Source organism: Fistularia commersonii, chromosome 6 (assembly GCF_037954325.1).
Source record: "Fistularia commersonii isolate RoL2024-O1a breed Wild chromosome 6, RoL_Fcom_v1.0, whole genome shotgun sequence".
Taxonomy (NCBI): domain Eukaryota; kingdom Metazoa; phylum Chordata; class Actinopteri; order Syngnathiformes; family Fistulariidae; genus Fistularia; species Fistularia commersonii.
The window spans coordinates 13,422,667-13,437,843 of record NC_141289.1 but is presented as its reverse complement, the minus strand read 5'-3'; the positions used below and the strand labels follow the sequence as shown (position 1 = coordinate 13,437,843).

The 15,177-nt window shown below is 40.1% G+C and overlaps 1 protein-coding gene across 1 annotated transcript in view; it reads left to right on the top strand.

Annotated features, from left to right (window-relative positions):
- LOC147233431 (voltage-gated delayed rectifier potassium channel KCNH8-like) overlaps positions 1–12,038 on the top strand; it is a 35,509-nt gene extending 23,471 nt beyond the window's left edge. The window contains exons 11-15 of the mRNA XM_086147486.1: positions 1,760–1,974; positions 7,789–8,063; positions 10,883–10,992; positions 11,125–11,177; positions 11,289–12,038. Coding sequence (XP_086003612.1) covers positions 1,760–1,974; positions 7,789–8,063; positions 10,883–10,992; positions 11,125–11,177; positions 11,289–11,948 — 1,313 coding nt within the window. The 3' untranslated portion in view covers positions 11,949–12,038. The remainder of the gene's footprint in view (positions 1–1,759; positions 1,975–7,788; positions 8,064–10,882; positions 10,993–11,124; positions 11,178–11,288) is intronic.
- The last annotated feature ends 3,139 nt before the right edge of the window (positions 12,039–15,177 follow it).

The window sequence follows — 15,177 nt, the reverse complement described above, 5'->3', positions numbered from 1 at the left end:
AATTATTAAATGTAAAGGTTAAACAGAGCGGAGATATTTTTTCCAAGACAAATGAAACTATTGGATTGAAACATACAACTAAAACCATTGATTAAGAAGGTTCTCAGTCATTCAAGCCATGGTAAATCATTGTCAAAGCTTATCGTGACATTTCGTCTCTCATCCAAGAGGCTTCTTCGGTTCTGAAATTATCAAATGGCATAAAATAGGCATTGCAAGAGTGAGGGAGCTGAAATTTAAAGGGAAGAGTGGAATGCAAACCCTCTATTATCTGCATCCTATGCTGAACAGTTTACAGGTATATCAAAGTATTTAACATCATTACCAATAGCCCATCCCATCCATCTCATCCAAGAGGCTTCTTTGGTTCTGAAATTATCAAATGGCATAAAATATTCAAAGTTGGAGATAAGAATGTTTACTCTCTGACAGACGCATGAGTACAGCAAACTATCATATTTGAGACAAGGACATCCTGATCATTGAAGACTCCAATAAGTGTACAAGTGTCGGACAGAAAGTGACTTGAATCAGTAACTTGTGTTTACCTGAGATTTATTTTGCTAGAATAAGAAAATCTCTGGAGCTGTGTCCTACAACATCACACTAACACTCCTCCTATTCTGGATCCCTAGGATGAAATAGAGAAGAGGGGCACAGACATCAATGGAATCAGTTCATTCATATACAGCAGGGGAGAAAATTGACAACTGTGTTTTTCATGTTAATGACCTGACCGTAAATTATGAAGTTATTTCAACCCTGAGAGGAAAGAGTGTTTATTCATTACTCCGTTACACCTTGTATGTACTCACATGCACGTCCAGTTGGATGTTGAAATATTGAAACACCAATGAACACACAGCCCCCTCCCCCCCCCATCCCCCCACACACACACATGCCGAGTTACACTCTGCCTCTCCTGCCATGTTAGATACATGGGACAAGATGCACAGGAGGTGTGCTATGTTTTTCTCACAAACACAAAATTGCACACGTTCGTAAATTGTTTTGGCATTGCCACTTTAGATTTGGAGCTTTGGGGAAGGCATTGCAAGAGAGGAAGCTGAAAATTAAAGGGAAGAGTGGAATGCAAACCCTCTATTGTAACCAGTGATTTATCTGCATCCTATGCTGAACAGTTTACATGTATATCAAAGTATTTAACATCATTTCCAATAGCCCATCCCATCCAATTTTGAATTTCCAGCAATTTAAGGATGAAAATGTTCTGATGTAACATCCGGACCTTAATTGTAATGTCAGTTTTTTCAAGTTGATTTTTAGGTATGAAAGGATGATCTCAAAATGGATAAAGGCAAACAAGACGCCTTGCTGCATGTTCACCATGTTCAGTATGCTACTTGATTTTTTTTGTACTTCAACTTTTTTTAATAATTTAAATTGCCGTGGGAGTATGATAATTAACCACGTTCATTTCATATTCCATTTTAAAATATAAATATATATATATGAATATATAAATTATTTATATAAAAAGAAAATATATAAACATTAATCGGAAGATAAAATGTATTGTAAAGTCAAGTGAAGTTGATTGTAGTCATTTTAAAAGGTTCATAACAATTAATTTCATTCAGATTTCAGGTGGTGTACAGAAGAAAGAGACTTATTAGCTCATAGTGCAAGTTTGCCTCGATAAAACATGGCTGCAGTGGGACTCAACTCAACGGATCTAGTATTGACAGTTTTGATTTCCCTTTGTTAAAAGAATATTAATTGTCTTCCTATTTTCCAGGAAGGGGCGACCTTATTGGTTCGGACTATCTGACACAAGAGGAAGTGATTAAGACAAATGCTTGTGTGAAGGCCCTCACCTACTGTGACCTGCAGTACATCAGCCTCAAAGGCCTCCGGGAGGTTCTCTGTCTGTATCCTGACTACGCTCAGAAGTTCATTACCGAAATCCAGCATGACCTGACATACAACCTGCGGGAAGGACACAGCACTGAGGTAATTTAACGTCAACATTCAAATTCAAGTCAGTAGATAATCAAACAATGCAATAAAAATAATAATAATAGCAATCATTAAAAATAAAAAATAATGAAATTGATAATCATAATAACATCCCAATTGAAATCAGCAAATATAAATAACTATTGAATATGGTAGACAGTGGGGATCAGTGATATACACAATAACTATAGGCGCATTACCGCACTACAAATACCTTGCAAACGGTATTATCAGCAAAGTGTCAGCAGATTGAATACTACATCAACCCTTATTTTGGCTAAATAAGGGTCAGGGTTAGAAGAGTGTGTTCAGGAATTTTAATTATTTACTATTTATTTATTATTTACTAGTTAAATCTTTGGGGATTTAATACACCGCTAATGAGAAGAAGCAGGAGGGATCTGTGGCACCTTCAACTCATCTCCTACTCTGCAGGTTTACCAAGAAGCCATATTATGCAGATCCTCAAGGGGAAATCCAAAGATGCTCCTCAGTCACATGGGAAATGTAACCCCTGCAGCATGTTTAGATTCTGCCGTATGGACCTTTGCCACAGTGCATCGTGAAGTGCCTTAAAATCCAGTGCTTTCCTATTCATGATATAACTTCAATTGTTCTGTCAAAAAAACCCTAAAAAGTGTGCAGAGGATTGCAATCCATGATTTCCCATGTTAATGAGACCTGTAAAACTCAATGGGGCATTTATCGAAATCTTCTTGTCTTGGCAACTGGACTTGAATTTCTTTGCTTGAAGACATTTCACACCTGATCTGAGAGGCTTCTTTAGTTCTAATGACCTATGGTGACTTTCTGAATATAACCGCCAGGGTTTTGGGCGGGTCTAGGTTATGGTGGCTTAATGTGTAAATGGAAGAGTTGATCTGCAGAAACTCGGTGCAGGTCTAGGTGCCCACTGCCCAAAACCCTGGCAGATATATTCAGAAACTCCCCATAGGTCATTCGAGCAGGAGAAGCCTCTCATATGAGGGGTGACACGCCTTTAAGTGACGAAATTCAAGTCAAGTTGCCAAGACAAGAAGATTTCAACAAGAATTCACCATGACTTGGATGACTGAGAACCTCAACAGACAATTACCTCAACAAACAATTTACTTACATTGTTTACAGATCCCAAAAGAATCAATGAAGAGGGTCTGTTGGGTGAGAAAGTGTTCGGCTGGCTGCAGACGATTAGATGTAATCTAAAATTGAACCCTTTGTTATCTGAAAATAATTAGCAGTGATAGCTGACTACAACAGTATGTGTGATTGTGAGTGTTTCTGAACTCTTTGGTAAGTACTACTTCAGCTGCCATTATTTTTACTGTCCATTCAGTTTGAATTGGAAAATACTGTATCCTTTCATTGCCTTCGCTGTGATACTAAAACTAAGTGAGTTTGTTGCTGGAGGCTGCATTCTCGTGTATGAGATGGAAATCCTACTCTCTGCTGATGCAACAGTTTCCCGCTTTTAAAATGTTTTTACATCATGTTCTGCCAAAATCGACTCAACATTACCTTGTTACTTTACAGGTGTATTGGCTGCAAAGACGGTGACAGGTTAACATGCATTTAAAGATGAAAAGCGTTGCCTTCCCCCCGAGCAGCAGATGAAACACACACTTCACAAGAGTGTCTGTTCTCCAGTGGTTTGATATTTGAAAATTAAAACCAGTCACACTGTTAGGCTTCATCTCAATACGTGGAGTGCAGTACAAGTGCAGGGGATAAAGATGCATATTAGGGACACCTGGTTATCCAACTGTGAATTGAAAGCTTTGCCTTCAGACTCCACATCTTCATCACAAATGCAGGGTGAAACGCTGACATGGCTGTTGATGAGACAATTATTATGGCTAGACTTAGTCTGAGGCATGATAATGATGATAATGATGATGATCATGAACACATTACTGGCTATTCAATTACACCAACTGTGTGTATATATATATACACACACACACGCACACACACACACACACACACACACACACATATATATATATATATATATATACACACACACATACACACAAACACAAAAATGAATCAAACTAATTTGCAGTTTTTGTCTCTGCTTGGCACAAGATTGTTGAGTTTAGTGCAAAAGAATGTGAATACACATGCTTATACATACAAATGCAAATATTTTATGTATTTATTTATCTATCTTAATAACAAATGTAGTGGTGTTTGTCTCTGGTTGGCACAAGATCATTGAGTTTAGTGCAAATGACTGCAATAAAAAATAAATACGTACATATATACTTATATACATATGTACACACACACATATATATATATATACATACATACACATAAACACATGCATACACATAAGCGCATTCGTACATATATATGTGTACGTGTATAAATGTATATATATACACACACACACACACACACACACACACATATGTGTGTGTGTATGTGTATGTGTGTTTTCTGTGTGTGTGTGTGTGTGTGCGTGCGTGTGAATACACATGTTTATATATGTAGACATACAAACATTTTATTTATTCGTTTATCTAATTTAATAATAAATGTACAATGACCGTTGGCTCTATCTTGGAGGAAAAGAAGACCCATTGAAAAAACATTAACCCTTACTGTTTAGTAAAATAAGAAACGGTAATTGGTAGATGAAGCTCGTTAGAGTACACTTCTATTAATTACTGTAATCGCTGTGAGATTGCAGAGGAAATGAATCATGTTATTATGCCTTGAAGAAAATTCTGGGTTAGCACCACAAGAATAGCCAGTCTGTTTTTCCAAGACGATTCTCAGCTGTGCAGCGACCTCCTCCACCCAGTATTTTACACCATTCTGGAGCGATGGCATCGCACTTTAAAACGATTAGGCATTTGGACGGGGAGTGAGAAGGAAGCTGGAGCTTCTGCTTGAGGAGCAGCCGGCAGATAAAGACATGGTTGATTCCGATGCCAGGGATTTACAGATGGATCTCAGCTGCTCGGCACACATGAATAATCCTCATGCACTGGAATTATCAGTCACACTTTCACTGTTATCTTGTTACTTCAAGCAGAGAAGCTAAAGAAATATCAAGGGATACGATTGCATATAAATGACTTAAATAATACATATTTGACATCAGTTTGTGTTCTGTGCATAAACACGCCTGTGGATAAGTGCAGTACCCTTTGCTAGCCCTTAGTGTATCTTGAGGTTTTCGAAAGCAACTGATATATTTTTTGAAGATCAAGTGTCAGCTTTTCTAAATTTTCTCAGCCATCAGTGAGGCTTTTAAAAATAGCTGGAATTCTCTTCTTGTCATCTCCAATCAACCTCTGCTCTCTTGGAGTTGGTTATTCCCCGGGCAAATAGAACTTGGTCAGAGACCTGAGGTCAGAGGGAGGTACCGGATGAATTCAAAAAAATCATCTCTGAACAAATTTGCTGTTAAAAATGTACTCTTTGTTCGAGTACAACTCACAGTACCACAACTACATTTATTAAATTCAGACATTCACAACTTGATGTGAAGGGTGTGTGCTTGAAAGACACGTCAGATTGCAGTTTCTCTGCATGCAACTATGTGCTCTTATATATGTCAGAAAACATCAATGAAAATAATGCTCGAAGTTTTATTGACCAAAAAATGTACAATTTTATCGGTGCATGTGATAAGAAAAAAATTAATGATACGTCTGACTTTTTATCAAAACTGTACTCAAACCATGATGCCAACAAACCCAGCCCTGTTGCTGTTAGCACTTTTCACAAACCCACATATATTTGTATTAAATCCCTCTGTAGAAAGATATTTAGAGTGGTAGTCAGATCCCCGGCGGGGATGGCACGGGACTAAAAATAGTGCTGTCAGAAGGGTGGGAGAGGGGTGGGGTCACCCCTGGTTGGATAAATATAGAGCAACAACCAGATGCAGATGAGGCAAGAAAACATCAGGATGAAAGAAAGCTTCAGGGGGGAGGAAGGGAAGAGACTCACCAATCATTCCTCTCACACATGCACACACACACACACACACACACACACACACACACACACACACACACACACACACACACACACACACACACACACACACACATTTATATGAACATTCACAGTCTCACACCAACTTACCACAGCATTGTATGTGCCCTTGATACACACTGACCCGTGCACATACACTTGCACACAGGGCAGTTCCAGTGTAAACACACACACACACAGTGACCATAACAAATGTAAAGCTTCTCCCAGCACATGCGAGTATGGCTTCACACCCACGTACGCACGCATACACACACGGAGGGCAAAGCGGCATGCTGCATACCAATGCTGGCACGTGCTACAAACACACACACTCCCTGTCTCTCTCTCTCTCTCTCCCCTCTCCCTTTTCTTCGCTTGATTCGGTTCAAGCGAACCCCAGCTAAAATTAAACCTCTGATCTAAAAATAGCAGTCTCGCACGTGAGCCAACGTCCAAATGTAGAAGACAACAAATGCAGAGGAGAGAAAGAAAGATAAGGCGATGGTGACAGGGGAAAAAGAAAAGCAACGTCAAAGAAAAGTAAATCAGGATTTGGTCGGCATTCTTAAATCAGACCTATTTACAATAACATAAAGTGGCCCTAAATAATACATTTATTAAAATGACATTTCCCATTTAAAGCAGCCGTCTGGCTGTGACTTTGGTCACTCTGTCTATTTAATTTCACTAAAAGGCTCCAGAGACGTCGGTCTCAGAACAGTGTTCACGCCTGGATTTTGAATCTGAATCTCCTTCACTGATGCTGAGAAGCTGAATGGATGTTAGCGCTGCTGCTACAACTGTGAATCGCAATGGTTGGCGCCCGGCACTGCCTGAAGCTCAGTAGCTCCCCAGTCTGGTCCCACTGTGTAGTGAAGAAATTAACTGATGAGTTGATTTTGGCTCTGAGAAGACAAATGTGAGGAAAGAAATATTGTGTGGGTGAAAATAAATAAAAGCGTGAGCATCCCTGATGTTATGTCTGTTAAATAGGAATTAAAATCTGGAAAAACCATGCCGTAACACCTGATTCTAAACTGATAAAGTATAATATCTAAACTGTGTCTAAACTATAATAATTTACTTCGGGATAAATAAAGTTGTTATTCTTATTCTTCTTATTCTTAAAAACAACATGTATGCAATGATTTGTGCAATTTCCTACAGACTATTTTGAAGTCGTCATCATTGTCCTCAAGCATATCCCACAACTGCATTTAAGGATGAACACCACAGTTCCCATAGATGGTGCCCTTACACGTGTATTGAGTTTTGAAGTTTCCGAGGCTCTGGCAACGTACATCCAGGTTACAACAGTTATTGCAGTGATTCCCCGTCGCTAGTATGGGGATAAAGATGCGGGAGTGGGTTCAAGTATCTGCAGAAGCAGAAGTGGCCACCTGGCGAGGTCCACATTGTATTGGGAAAAGACACAATACTTATTTATTTGCTGAATGGGCAACTTCATTAAACATGCAAAATGTACCACAGCACATTCCATGTAAAGTAGTTTTGAATAAATCTTTGAAATCAAGACTGAAAAAGCGTTAGCCATCAAGACCGAACCCCCCTGACACATTATACATTAAGTGGACTTGTAAATATATTTTTCTACTTTTTGGTAAAGACTTGACTCCAGCTGTGGAGTTATTGTTTATTTTCTCTTAACCTCTATTTATATTCTGAATATTATGTGATACAGTGCACCAACAGACAAGAATATTTCTTGTGAGTGAAAACCAACGTGGCAATAAAAAAACGTGTCTGATTCCGATTGAAAGTCGCCGCCATCTTTCTTTGCCTCTTTAGACGGACTGTGAAAGCAATGGCGGAATCATGAAAAAGCTTCCCTCGATCAAAGAAGACGAGGAAGGCTCGGGGTCCGAGGGGGAACGCTCACCTAATCCCAAGATGCCTCAGCCGGGCAGGTTGGCTCGAGGCCTGCGCTCCCCACTTCGATCCCCCCTTCGCTCCCCACTGCTCCCAACAAGACCCTTCAGAACATCTACCGATCACATCCGGCCTACCAACCTGCAGATCCCCGCGGTGAGCTTCAACTGTCTGCAGCCAGACTTTAGCCCCCGGTAAGAAACCTCTCACTGAGTTATTGACTGAACACTTAGCGTTTTCTTGGTAAGAGCAAGTAACCCTGTGTAGAAACTTGACTTTCATGCCTTTTGACTTGTTTGATATGAATCACAAAAACAAACAAACCCACTCTCTATTGTGCATGGCATCCCTGGAGGGAGGGCAGCAGACTACAGAAATCAATTTACCTTGGCAGCGGCTGTGAAAGACCAACAATGCATCAATTCTGACACTTTTGGCAGAACATACTCAGAGAGCTAAACTACAGGAGGGGAAACACCGTGTCTTGAGTCATCTGAATAATTCGAGTTTCACAGGGAGGGAATACACTGATAACTCTGAGCACACTTGCGTCCGTAACAACTCTTTTTGAAGAGTTCCTTCAAAAAAAAAAAAAAAACAGAAAAAAAAATCCACATTTTCAATTACGAGCTGATATCTGGACTTCTGGTCGAAGAAGGCATGAATCATAATTGGAATAAAAATCATTCTTTTTGGCCCAAGTATTTTCGCCCATACAAAGAATTTGGCTCCAGTTGACGGTTACACCTAGTTCTGACATAAGGGTAAACAATGACTGGAAAAAAATATTGCACAGAATTCAAAATACAAAGTGAAGAGTGCAAAGTCTATAATAAAGTGATAATCCACAACACTAACGTATTTGGAGGTAGAGTGAAAATGAGGTAACAGATGAAGCAGACATGTTACAAATATCTATTTTCTTTGTTTAAAATACGATTTAACCGAAATCTTAGTATGGATCAATGGTTGATGCACTCTGGAAAGACAGATCAGAAGTGCCGGGCAGGAGGCCCGGAGGAGGACCACAGATGAAATTTAAGGATGGTGCAGAAAAGGACATGAAGTCAGTCGGAGGGGCAAAGAGAACGCAGAGGGGAGGGTTAGAAGGAGGCAGATGAGTTGCGACCCCTGAGGGGAGCAGCAAAAAGAAAAAGAAGAAGTATGACCTGGAAACATGGCCTATCTATATACTGTATCTACAGGACTGTCTCAGAAAATTAGAATAATTTGATAAAGTTCTTTATTCTCTGTAATGCAATTAAAAAAAGACAAAAATTACTTTTTCATAATATTCTAATATTTTGGGATAGGATTTTTAAGTTTTCTTTAGATGTAAGCCATAATCAGCAATATTAAAATAATAAGAGGTTTGCAATATTTCAGTTGATTTGTAATGAATCCAGAATGTATGACTTTTTTGTTTTTGTAATTACAGAAGATAAAGAACTTTATCACAATATTCTAATTTTCTGAGACAGTCCTGTATATCTACACAGTGTAAATGCAACACAGCTAAAAGGAAGCAGATCCAGCAAATAAGTGACAACTTATCTCTCCATGTAGCTTTTCGACAGAAAGCACAACAATAGCCAGACAAAAACATTCTGTATGTCAATATCGCCCTCCACAAATGACCCCAGGAAGTCAATAAAAATATATTGTTGGGTGGATAACAAGTACTTCATTCGGAATTAGAAGTTGTAATAAATGTCTTTGTATGTACCGTAAATTCCGGACTATAAGCCGTTACATTTTTCCACACACTTTGAACACTTGGGCTGAAACAATTATACGGCTAATTTGTGGACTTTTGGGGCTCATGAGTTCATGCCGGCAAAACATTTAGCCTTGTCACATCGGACCAATTGATTAAGTATGAAATTCTGAGGCTGTTGAATTCCGACACTCAAGAAGACAACTTTAATAGTTTTAGCGCGCAGGAGGAAGACGAAGATAGCTATCAACTAGCCGGTGCAGCTTATATTCAGGTGCGCTCAATAGTCCGGAAAATTACGGTAATCGAGAGCTCGGCGTTGCGTCACTGTAATTTTGCAGGGTTCTTGTCAACTTTTTGATTCCACCATCTGAGGATTGTGTTACTTAGGGAGTGAGTCATTGCGGCAGCAATTAAACTATATAGAGGTTATGTTTATACACTGGTGAGTCATGGAGATGTTTGGAAGAGGTTATCTTTAATGCTATTTCAAACAAGAAAAACAAAAAAATCTGGACACACCTGGGGTAAGTACCAAACAACTTATAGTGTGCACAGGCATCTTTGTAGTTTACCGCAAAATCTTCACCCTACTGTAGTTTTATCAGAGGCGACTTTTTGTCCCCTCCATCCCATCGAGAGGATGGACGGACATTTAGAATCTCACCGGGCTAGTGCACATTTCTCTGAAATGTCTCGTTCCATCTTGGGTGATCCATGTGGCTACATGCGCCGTGACAGCTGGGGAATGGGTTTAAGTAATTGCCATGGTTTCGTAGAAGCAGATGGACCACTGGTAAAAAAAAAAAAAAACTGCTGGAAATGAAAAAATTAAGGTAACATTTAAACTGCCTTAGAACTGAAGGCAGAGTTAGTTGAGGGAATATTGCAACAGTTAAGTGAACTTGAAGGAAAGACGTATACAAACACATGTAGACCAATTGTAGCACAAAATCCAAGATCGAAAAAAGTGCTGACGAAAAAGTTCTCTAAAGCAAAATGGATGAAGAGGTGATTTTACCTGGCAGTCCCTTTGAGAAAAGCAATAAATTACAACAATTTGTGGATGCTAGATGAACATGGGTTGGGTGGATCTGCTCGAGTTGGACGTCCACCGTCCATAACGGCTACATCGCATTTTGTTTGGATCGGATTTTGAAAAGAAAAAGGGTAGTCAAAACAAAGAAGATGATCCGAAAAAGAAAACTTTAGTCTCAACAATCAGAAGATAAGGAATGCAACCTCAGGTATGATCATTATGTAACTGACATAATCACTCTGTCCGTCTTACCTCAGGTTTGTGGATGGAATTGAAACGGAAAACAGAAGCGGCTCGGGTCACAAATTCGACTTTTCCCCGAGTACCACCCAGAGTTTTTTACCCAGCCCTGATTCAGCTACCTCAGGTAAACGCATACTATTGAACATGTGCAAATCAGATCGTGTAACAAATTTAAAAACTCTCAAAAAAAAAATCATGCTGGTCTGCAGTTTAGCTAAATCCGCTTTTCTAAATGTTTGAATGTTTCTCTCTGCAGGGACACAAGATGAGGCTGACATGATGCAGACTATTGATAAACTGAAACATGAGGTAAGGCTGAATTTCATCAAAAACCAGAAAGGTTCATCTCAGTTCCCTTCAGCCTGTCCAGAACTGGACGATATGTAAGATTCTCTGTCTTCTTTTCTTTCTTTTGACCAGATGAAAGTCCTTTCCTGCCAGGTGACAGCTGTGAGTCAAGAACTGCAGGAAATGACACGTCTTCTGAAACCGCTTTTACACACCTCGTCCTCGCCGCTGATACCCAGCGCCTCAACACCGCCGCCCAGAGTCTCCTCTGAAAGCTGCTCACTGGGTCTCCCTATTTTTTCTAAACGTGGCTCAGAAGAACAACGTCCTACACAGATCTTGGTTCCAAAGGCGCCATCTTCTCAGCTACGTTCAGAAGGCTGCGTAGAAGAAGTGGAGTTTGATCCGCTTCAGTGTTCCTCTTCCGACCTCCCTCGTCCTCCACTTGCTCACCAGACCGGCGGCTCCGATCTGGCCTCTCATCGCTCGGCTCCCCCCTCACTCCACAGCTCCCCCCACGAGCACACAGCCGGAAGAAACCCCTTTTCATTTTCCTCGGTCCACCTGTCATCCCGCGCTCCGATCCTTGCCGACGTCTCCTCGCGTTCGAACCTCACGTCCCAGTCCGAGTCCCGGCTTTCTTCCCAGCCTCGGCTCCACGCCTCGCGCTCCCTCCCCCAGCCTGACTTCCACCCCTCCAGTCCGGACCCCTTCCTGAGGCTGCAGGAGGCTGAGTGGGGCGAGTGCGACACCCAGCTCAGCTTCATCGACGAAGCACGGCCTTCGGTGTGACGTGTCCGCCGGCAATGGACTCACGGGAAAGACTGGCATGTCTCACAAGTTACTGCATGACAAGCATTTTACCAGTTTGGCATGCAATTGACAATGTAAATACAATTTTAAGTATTAAAAATAGGATCATGCACCACTTGTAGCTGCAATGATGGATCTGACAATAAAGAGTTTGTTTTATAGTTGAGTTTGTTTGGACAGCAAAAAGAAGCAGGCTGAAGGATCTTTCAGTGATCGGAAATGATTTGTGAGACGATTCTATCTGCGACATGTGTTCGAAATTGGCAGCACAGAGTTGTCAATTCAACATCGATGAGAATGTAAACACAAACCTCAGTATTTCACATACAACTGACAAGTGCTATTTAAAACAAATGTTCATTCATTATTATCATTTGAAATTAGTATTCAGAGATATGTTCCCCTCAGAGCTACTTGTGGAGCAATTGTGTGTTTCAAAGAAATAAGACCGTATCTGGAGATAGTAGATTTCTTTACGTTTTAAACATATGTATTTGTTCAAATTGTCCTGCCATTGAAGTCTTTTTAAGTGCAATTTATTTAAATGCACACAACACCCAGTGCTATAAGCTATTATATGTAAAATGGAGAAAGAGTAGCCTCCATTTGAGTTAATGAGTGGACATATCTAGCAGAACCAGGGCTGGACCTTCATATGACTAAATATGTAAAGGTATGTGGGATAAACTTTCTTTCTCACTATGACTTTTAATTTTCAGGCTCCAAATGCAGTCTAAGGTACAAATAGTTTAGAATTTATTATAGAAGCAATACAGAGAAGGCCAATGAGCCTGTGGTCATTACTTACATAATGCTACCACTAGACAGCAGCATTTCCTCAGAGAAAGTCTACACTGTCTGCTTTCTGAACTTTCCTTTTCACTTGGTATTTGCTTCCAACACCCCTAAGTGCTGCCAGTATAGTCAATGAATGAATGAATGAACAAATGAATGAATGAATCTGAATGACAACCCACTTGACATGTCATATCATTTATGTTTTTAGAGGAAAATTAGAAATGAATTTGAAATTAATTCTGGAGCCTATCCTAGCTGTCACTAGGCAAGACGATCACAGGGACACATAAAGAGGAATAAAAAACATTCAGCCTGTTATTCAAACATCCAGGCAATTTAGCATCTCCAATGAACCCACTGCATGCTTTTGGACTGTGGGAGGAAACCAGAGAACCCAGGGAGAAACAAAGACTCCACACAGAAAAGCCCCCCGTCTGGATCAAACCAGGGACCATCATGCTAGGAAGTAACGGGTCTGTGCCGCCAGAGCTATTGTATTGATAAACTTCATTTGTACTTCATAATTTAGGACAGTAGTTGTCCAGACAAATTTTTTTTCAAGCCAATATGTACAAAAACAAAGATGCATAACACAGAATAGACTGCATTAAGAGATAAATAAGCTTTGAATTTTTATGCTTGAAGGACTGAGTGTATTTATTTTCATAGCAGGAACCTATTATCTAAAAACAGTAGGACCGAATTCTGACTCAATTTCAATACTGAAAGACATGAACTTTAAACAAGTGTCCCAATCTCAATATTATATAAACTCATATTGGCAATTCTTTCAGATTTTGTTTTTGATCGGTTTGCCATTTTTAATGCACAATACCTTGGGAAGTGATCCCTAGTGTCATTGGCAAGAACACAATATTAACTGGAAATCAAAGAAATATGATTTTAAAAACCAAATGACCCCCTTTTCAGCGCCGGTGTCTCCGCCCACCCCAAAGAAAGATTTGATCAAAACTTCATGTGGAAGTTTTAGACCGTAAACAACGTTTGCTGCTACAGCTGTATGTGTTCATACGAGCCTCATAAAAAATACCTTTTAATTGTGACAGTTGCCATCACACACACACACACACACACACACACACACACACACACACACACACACACATAATTCTTGTCTGTCAGAAGTACTTCAGATGATGTAGGACAGACAGTTGCTTGCACTGCATACTCTCTCTCTCTCTCTCTCTCTCTCTCTCTCTCTCTCTCTCACACACACACACACACATACACACACACACACACACACACACACAAACACAAGCCATAAAGGGGAGGAAACAGGAAGGCAGACAAGTAATAATGATAGGAAACCATAAAAAAATATCAAGAACTGCTGACCACACAGACAGCGAAACCAAAAACACACAAACAAACACACTTATTATGAAAATGTTGAGGTGGAAGAAAATATGAAGGAAGTTGTTTTTTAACAAACTTCCCACTTGTTCTGCAAAGCAGATTTTTCCTCTAAATAACATTTCAACAACCAACAACAGCCGAACTGCGTAATTCATAACCACATTAATTCCTTCACACCTTTGTGTGGGGATGAACAAAACCCATTTACGTCATTGTAACGCATCAGCTTTTACCAGTATTGCGTTCAGTGCCAGAAGCAAGCAGGACATCTGAGCTGAAACTCACAATTCTGCAACGACATTTTTAATTCAATGCTGAATTCAGGCCCTGTTTACTTTTGTGAGGATCAGGAGTATTTATAAAGGGAGGAATGTTACCCCTCCAACGTGATATGTTTTACTTCAACCAGTAGAGGGCACACACTTTCGAACCTGCACCCTGGGACGTGTGTAAACCTCATTCATTTCATAGTCAAGATTCTATTCACCTAATGACCTCTTAGCCCACACATTTTATTCCAAAACATCTGGAGACTCAACTGTTCTTTCTAAATCTATGACCATCAATTGTCTTCGACTCATTTTATTTTCATGCAGCACCTTCAACTGACCACTTTCTGGTTTCATAAACTGTTGGGGGACCGCATTATAACTTACAAAGTATGACTTGCACTAAATATATCATTCATTGTAAATATTTTTTTTTATGCATGTCGGTCTGTCAGCAAGTCTCCGTCCCACACCCTATCATCTCTCTCTCTCTCTCTCTCTCTCTCTCTCTCTCTCTCTCTCTCTCTCTCTCTCTCTCTCTCTCTCTCTCTCTCTCTCTCTCTCTCTCTCTCTCTCTCTCTCTCTCTCTCTCTCTCTCTCTCTCTCTCTCTCTCTCTCTCTCTCTCTCTCTCTCTCTCTCTCTCTCTCTCTCCAGCTCCATGTGTCATTTTTACTGCTCTCATTCAGCCAGCAGCAGCAGTTCGTTCTCATCACTCCTTGTCTTTAAATCTCTTCCTCTAGTGTTGTATGTGTGTTTGTGC